Raw genomic sequence first — 7592 nt, forward strand, 5'->3', positions numbered from 1 at the left:
GGGGGGGTGGGACTAGATGGTCTGTAAGGTCTGTTTCAACCCTTAAAATTCTATGATTCTATGTTCAAGCAGTCCTGTAATCTTCAAATAGCTCTTAACTGGCAAAACAGCTACAGACTATAGTGGTTATGGTGTGTTGTGGTTCAGTCTGCAACTCAGAACTTTGAAGGCAAGTTAAATCAGTAATACTAGTACAACTGTAGCTTTCAAGAAACTCACTGAACTCCTATCTTTGAGAAATGGCTTTCAGCTTTTCCACATAATTAAATCTCAATACCTAAAAATGTAGTAAAGATGGAGATCTCTATGTAGCAAAAACAAGTGTGCAGACAACACTTCCATCACAGTGGTTTTGATGGACAACTCGGAGGTAATTGACATTGCTCCCTGTTACCTTGTTCCTACCTGCCACACACTGACACCACTGCCTGTCACAGAAATAACTTAAGCACGTGCATGTATAATAATTAGGGAAAGCTTGTTAATTTTTTGTGCAGGTGTCTGTGTTTTGGGGTTTTTATCAACTAGTTTATAGGGTAAAAATATTTACATAAACCAGAAATTTTTGTTTTTCAGAAGGAAAATATACACTGAGACAATTTAGTAGTTATGGCAAAGGGCAAGAAGAAGGAGGACAAGAAGAAGGAGGACAAGAAGAAGGAGGACAAGAAGAAGGATGGTAAGAAGACAGAAGATTCAGTGTGTCCTCCTGTTTCTGCAGAAGATACTACAGTTGAGAGTAGTTCAGTAACACTGACAGATTTGCAGAATGATTTAGTGAGTGAAGTGGAAGAAACTCAGGCAAATTCAGTGATTCCAGATACAGAACCAGAGGAGGTAGAGGAGCCTCCAGTCCAAGATGTTCCTCGGTACCGCGAGGAGCCTATTCTTGCTCAAGTTATCGTGAAAAGGTAGGTGTGTTACTTGAATGAGAATTCTTGACTTCACTGCTGGATTTGTGTCTCAGCTATACCCACTGTCACAAAACACACATTTGACTCTTGATTTGAGGCAGTGAATTGGGTCATTCAGACCTAGTAGCTGTAACACCTTATGAGACATAGGTGTGGAATTCTGCTGCCTTCTTCCATCCTAGAGTGCTGCTGGTGCTCTCTGCCTGCCAAAAGCTTCATTCCTTCAGCTTGTTCACCTCTGGGGAAGTTTAATCTAAGTATACAGACCATTGGTGAAAAAAATACAGCCATATCATTTGAAGTTTAGGACTGCTCATGTCCTTAAGAATATCCCAAACTGAGGAAGCAGGTGAATGACAGTATTAACCAAATCCTTTGGTATTTCAAGAGTAGTATATGTAATGTCTCACATACCATCTTTGCCTTATTCTAAGCTAATAAGTGTTACCAATGTGATTTTTCTTAACTGAAAGAAACATGGGTCTGCGACAACACAACAATGATGTGAAATATTACAAGGGAGGTTCAAAAATGGGAAATTTTGTTGTAGTTCATTTTTCTATACAAGATGTGACAGCTGATTAGAACATGGTGCATCAAAGGTCATATATTATGTTGTTTAGATCTACTGGCAGTGACTTGAAATCTTCATCGTCAGTTTGTTTTCTTTGTAGCTATGAAGGTGAAAAGGTCCATGACTTGTATGAGGGTGAAGGATTTGCATGTTTTGAGGGGGGAGATACCTATAAGGTGAGTGTTTAAATTTAAAAAAATAAACAGTAGTGAATAAAGTTCCCTGGAACAGGCAGGATGTATCTTTTAATAGAGGTGGAGGTTGGGCACACAGAGGCGTTAAAGCTCTTGATTTGAAACTGGCAGTTGTAGGGGCATTAATATGTGATCCTTTTGAAATCTTACAGTCGCTATAGGCATTACCTGGGGTAGGACTAAACTTGCAAATAATACCTTTCTCTTCATTTTGAAGGGCATGTTTTCTCAAGGGCTCATGCATGGACAAGGGACGTACACGTGGGCTGATGGAGTGATGTATGAGGTAAAGTACAATTTGAGTTAGAACTGGACATAATTACAGTCAGTTAGATGTGCAAATTGAAGGAAAGTAGGTAAGTTGCAGTAATTGGTACAGTACAGGTGTCAGCTGCAGAGCTGTGGCCGTGATTTCAGTCACTAGCCTGACTTCTCCCAGAGAGCTGGGGAACAGTCCTAGTCTGTTTGAATGTTGTAATTTGATCTTTCAGGGAACGTTTGTTGAGAATGTGCAGATGTATAATGGCTGTTATACATGGACTGATGGCAGCATTTATGAAGGAGAAATCAAAGAGGGACTTAGGCATGGATTTGGGATTTTCAAGAGTGGTACTCGTCCCATTTGTTACGTTGGTGATTGGTGTAAAGGCAAAAGACATGGAAAGGTAAGTAGGAACCAAAGGAGAGCAGGGGCTTGGGTGATATCTTCAAGAACAGCAAGTGTGCAAAGGTTTTGCAAAAGTGTTTTGTGCTGTTGCATGGTCTTATGCTGCGTAGAGATTTGTTTTTCCTAAGGGTTTTTTCTGAAGTTGTAAATACAATTAACACTGAAGACCTACAGTTGGAACTGGAATTCTGAATAGGTCGGAAAACTGGTCTACCTCAGAGTAGAGAGAACTGTAAGTTGCCAAGTGGTTTGAAAAACATGGTAGACTTTGATATAATGTAATAGGATTTTTTTTAAGGTCTTAACTAACATTCATCAAAAGAGGTTATTTTTTGTTTAATTGTATCACTTCCATTGCTTTCAGTACATTGTCTCAAAGTGACTTGGCATTAGAGCACATTACATATGTCATATAATTTGTATGTGTTCTTTTATTCATGTAGATTAATATTTAGGTATTTAAATTGTCTGCTGTTTGTTTCAGGGTATCATTTATTATGATGAGGAACTTAGCTCTTGGTATTCAGGCGACTGGGTAAATAACGTCAGAGGAGGATGGGGAATAAGATGGTAAATGTGCTAACACTTGTTTTCATCTTCATCTTTTATTATTTTTCATGTATTATCATCCAGTTTCTCCTGCTGTTTAAAGTGGATACAAATGCTGTCATTTCATACCAGTGTGTGCCTTCTGCCCTGGAATGAAAAATGTACAAAGTGCTTTATAACAATTAAATGGACTTTTATAAGCTACATTTTTATGTGCTGTATTTCTGCTGATCATTGGCACAAAGGAATAGCTCAAGACAAAATCCAAAATTAGTTTTGGTTAAACCACAAATCAGCATCTCAAAACAAACACACTTGACTGGTTTGAACAGATGGAGCTGCTTTGTGAATAAATTAATTACATGTAGCATTATATATAAAAGAACATTCTTAACAGCTATGGCAAAGACTCTTTGGGATGAAAGAGCTGGTTAAGATTTATAGTGATTTGTAAGCTAAAAGCAGGAGGTAAACAGTGGATACAATCAAACCTCCAGGTCACAGTGAGTCAACTTCAAATTAATGCTTATATTTAGCATTACTGAATTCTAAATTTATTAGCAATGAGGTTTTGCATAAACCTTTCATAGGATCAACTCGACATGAATGAGTCATTAACTTTTACTGGTTTCTTGCAGCTATAAGTCTGGAAATATCTATGAAGGTCAGTGGGAGAGCAATGTACGACATGGCTATGGAAGAATGAGGTGGTTGACAGTTAATCAAGAGTATACAGGACAGTGGGTGTATGGCATACAGGTATCCAGTTCTTCCCCAGAAACCTCTTTAGTTTAGCATCTCTCCATTCCTCCAGGAAAGCCAGATAGGGAGTTCTGTGCAATGTCAAAGGAGCTTTGTGTGATTTTTTTTTACCAGTTGAGATAGTGAAAACATGAACTTTATTGTAAGTTTTTACTCATGGTAACAATATTCAAATTGTTAAAAGGCTTTTGATTTAGTCTTATAAGATCATAATTTAATTCCCTAATGGAAAACATAAACATTTTTTTGTAAGAAATGCTTAAGAGATTTGTGACTCTACTTAGCTTGCGATATGACTTCAGCAGTGAGTATATGTGGCAATTTCCTCCTGTGTCACCTGTAGATTAGACCACACTGTTCCCTATTGGGAAAGTTTTATGATGGAGATGGTTTTGTGGCATTTTCTGTTCCTTTCATTTATTGCTTTGTTGGAAGAAGAATGTGATCTATTTACTCTGTCTTTTCACTCTGCATAAAATTGTCAAGCAGTCCAGCTTCTGGAACATCTTGGCTCTCAGGCATGGTGTTCCTCACCTGGCTGTGCAGCGCTGCAGGCAGAAGGATTTGGGCAGGAAGGGTGTCTTTAGGAGTCCTGTGAGAGAGCTTTCACAAGGATGTGTTGAGTCAGTGTATTCTCTGGGTGCTTTTCCCATGCACCTTTGTAGAACACAGTTCTGTGGCTGTTTGGAGGGATCAGCTGGGGGCTGTTATGTCAGGGAATTGCCCCAGTCTGGGCCTGTAGCAACAGTAGCTCTTCTGGGGATGTTTATTTTAAATCCAAATTTTTTTTTCAGCATGGATACGGCACCCACACATGGTTTGTGGAGAGAGCACCTCTGTCTCGGTATCCACTAAGGAATGAGTACACAGGTCATTTTGTGCAAGGGCAACGACATGGACATGGGAAGTTTATCTATGCTGGTGGAGCGCTGTATGATGGTGAATGGTTTTGTAACAAGAAGCATGGCAAGGTGAGTACTGACCAAACCACACACAGCAGCAGAGCACACTGTTCACTCTGTACTGTGGCTTTCCAGATTTCTGGACAGAAAGCTACATTCAGTTTGCAATATGGATGGAATCCCAACACAAAGGGCAGAGAGTCCACGAAAGCAGTAGGAGTCCTTCCAAACACCTTGCTGGGCCACAGATTGACTCTGTGGTTAGATGTGTGTTGTGTGTATAAAGAAATAGATTTCAGTGCAGAGTTCTTCAGTGCAATAGGTTCCTCTTGAGTTCTGCAGTGGTTGGTCAGTATTTCACACTTCCACTGTGAGCTAATGGATTTCAAGCTGTCCTTGAACAGAGATGTTCTTATTACCACAGACCTTTGAAAAAACTGTTACTGGCATGCCACATATGCAAAGTAAGGACGGCAAACAAGTCTTTCTATATGGGGGAAAAATAGCTTTTCTTCAACTTACTTTACAAACTCAAACAGATACATAGGAAGTTCTTCATCCCACCAGTGTACTTAACTAACAGATGACAAATTGCATTGTAAAAGAGGGTAGAAAAGTTATTTTGCTCTATTTTATCTCATACGTTACATTGTAGTCAAGACTCTGAAAGGACTGACAGTTCTTTATTTTATGCTTATATTAAAATTAATCTGTCTGTAGGCCAAGTTTGTCTTCAAGAATGGTCGTGTTTTTGAAGGAGAGTTCGTAGATGATTGGCCAGTAGAAACTCCTCCAGTGGATGCAGAGGAGCAGAATGCTGTTGGCACAGAAAGTCCTTCTGGCACTAGTAAGCAGCTTAACAAAACAAATTTTACTCAGCTCACATTTTGTTGTTCCCTTTTACTCTAATGTGAAGCTGTTTGTACTTACTCAAGAGTCAGACAGACTTCTTCAAAGGCCTTAGATAAAAATGGGAGTTACCTTAATAATTAATGACTTTTCCTTCCATGCTTTCTTTGCTGTGCCTGACACTAAATTGAGTGACACATCCACACTACATCTTTTGGAGCACTGTTGTCTGAAAGTCTCATAACTTACATACTGTCTGCATCTCCCTTTGGCTAGGGGTTGGGTTTGACAAAATTACTCTTCAGTTGTTATGCTGTTGATTATGAAGTCTCTACTCCTCACCAGAAAGGAATCTGTTATGCTCAGTTTGAAGTCAGTAAGATAAGAGGGAATACCACATGTTTTATTTTCTATCTATGTGTATACATTGAACTTCATTTTAGTTTGTACTAATTTATTTTATTTGCATGGTAGGAAAACTGATGCTTAGTGACTGGGAATATAATTCTATTCTGGGATCGGATATCGAGTTGGATGTATCTTCACTGCTTGACTTGTTTCCAGAGGAAGAGAGACAGGAAGAACTGACCCAAGTAAGAGTCTACTCTTTGATATTTTCAGTTTTCCCCTGCAGTGTGTTTCAGAGTATTTTCTTTCTGGTTTATTTGTGTTAAAGTAACTCCATTAAAGAATCATCTGAAAATCCAAAGGTCATGAAAACAGAAAAGCAAAAATAATGACTAGACAGCATTGCCTCTTCTGAGTTTCCACTAAAACCCAATTAAAAATAGGTTAACATATCTGGAAGGGTATTCAACAACTACCTTTGACTACTGTGACGTTTGGCTGCTGGCAGAAAATAATTTAGTTTTATCAGTCACCAAGATCATGTATTATAACTACTTTGGAGTAGTGCTTTTGTAAACGCTCAGCCAGGGTTGTGCTCTTCCAAAGCTGCAAGGTCAAAAGGTTATCTGCCCAGTTGCAGGCTCAATCCAAGCTGAGCTCTGCTTGCTCTGAGACGAGGCTGAAAACATATCCTGCTTTGTTTAGGTACAATTTGCTGCGTTGAGGCATATTTCAAAACTGAGAAGAGTTTACGCCTTCTACAGTGCTATAAGCTGTGACTATTCTCCTGACAACACTTACTGCATGACTAAGTTCCATTTTTGGAGATTTCTGAAGGACTGCCAGTTCCACCACTCCAGCCTGACTCTTGCGGACATGGATCGGATCCTGAGAGGTTTGTGTTTCTGGGCACTGGGGTCTGAATCCTGGAATGTTACTAGTAAACTGTGGAGAGTTGGAGTGGGAAGTTCTACTAGTAGCTCAGCTGTGGTAGTTGAGTGGCCCTGAGTAAGTACCTCTGTACCTGTGAGTTCCCAGTGGATGTGTTAACACTTCCCCAGGCACTTCTGGTCCTTTGGTGAGAAAATGCAAAAATAAAATACAACTTTATAAATTGCACTGAAGAGACATCTGTTCAAAAAACAGATCACCTGGTCCTGCCCTTACTATTACATGTAGTTTTAAGAGAGCAGAGAAAGAGAAGTAGGAGAAACAAATATTTTTCCTTTTTTTTCAGTGTTCTTAACTTTGGTTTACCTGTGATAATTTTTTTTGTAATTTTTTTTTCTTCCATGGAGCCAGTTAATCAGTTCTCTTTAGACCTGCAGTGTGCCCAGTATGTGAAGGGTTTAACTCCAACTTTGCATCCCTTTTTATTTCTCTGTATGCTGAGTCAATGCATTTCTAGAGAGAGATAGAATTGTCTAAGATCCAGCCATGGGCTGACAGTTCTCCCTTGCCTTGTTTGCTGGGACATGGTGCTGTGTCTGCTCTGAGTCTTTCAGGGGTGTTGTTACACAATATGCCTATAGGCATTTGAATGTATGTGAGAACAACAGATCTGCTTTTTTAAATGTTTCAGGTACTAAACCCCCTGAGAAGATCCATTGTCCACATGAGCTGTTACTGTTCAGAACTTTTTTGTCTTACCTTGTTCATCTGGCATTTCATATGTATCGTGAAGAGCATGTGTAAGTTTCTTCTTTTAGTGACACTTATTTCAGTGTAATTGGTTTGAACTTTCCCAGACAAGAGGATTTTTGTTTCAGCTGCAGAGAGAAAGGTCCTTATCTGCATAACTGTTTCTCAGAAATGATGTCCAGGAATATTATT

The 7592-nt window shown here is 39.2% G+C and overlaps 1 protein-coding gene across 1 annotated transcript in view; it reads left to right on the forward strand.

Moving 5' to 3' along the window:
• The first annotated feature begins 609 nt into the window (after positions 1-609).
• The window catches only part of LOC103800580 (radial spoke head 10 homolog B-like), a 13651-nt gene continuing 6668 nt past the window's right edge, over positions 610-7592 (forward strand). Inside the window, exons 1-12 of the mRNA XM_009072960.1 lie at positions 610-911; positions 1589-1664; positions 1900-1968; positions 2174-2347; positions 2834-2919; positions 3537-3657; positions 4455-4631; positions 5283-5409; positions 5886-6004; positions 6465-6654; positions 7342-7450; positions 7535-7592. The exon at positions 7535-7592 is cut by the window's right edge and continues 22 nt beyond it. Coding sequence (XP_009071208.1) covers positions 610-911; positions 1589-1664; positions 1900-1968; positions 2174-2347; positions 2834-2919; positions 3537-3657; positions 4455-4631; positions 5283-5409; positions 5886-6004; positions 6465-6654; positions 7342-7450; positions 7535-7592 — 1608 coding nt within the window. The remainder of the gene's footprint in view (positions 912-1588; positions 1665-1899; positions 1969-2173; positions 2348-2833; positions 2920-3536; positions 3658-4454; positions 4632-5282; positions 5410-5885; positions 6005-6464; positions 6655-7341; positions 7451-7534) is intronic.

Source organism: Acanthisitta chloris, unplaced genomic scaffold, assembly GCF_000695815.1.
Source record: "Acanthisitta chloris isolate BGI_N310 unplaced genomic scaffold, ASM69581v1 scaffold5264, whole genome shotgun sequence".
Lineage (NCBI taxonomy): Eukaryota > Metazoa > Chordata > Aves > Passeriformes > Acanthisittidae > Acanthisitta > Acanthisitta chloris.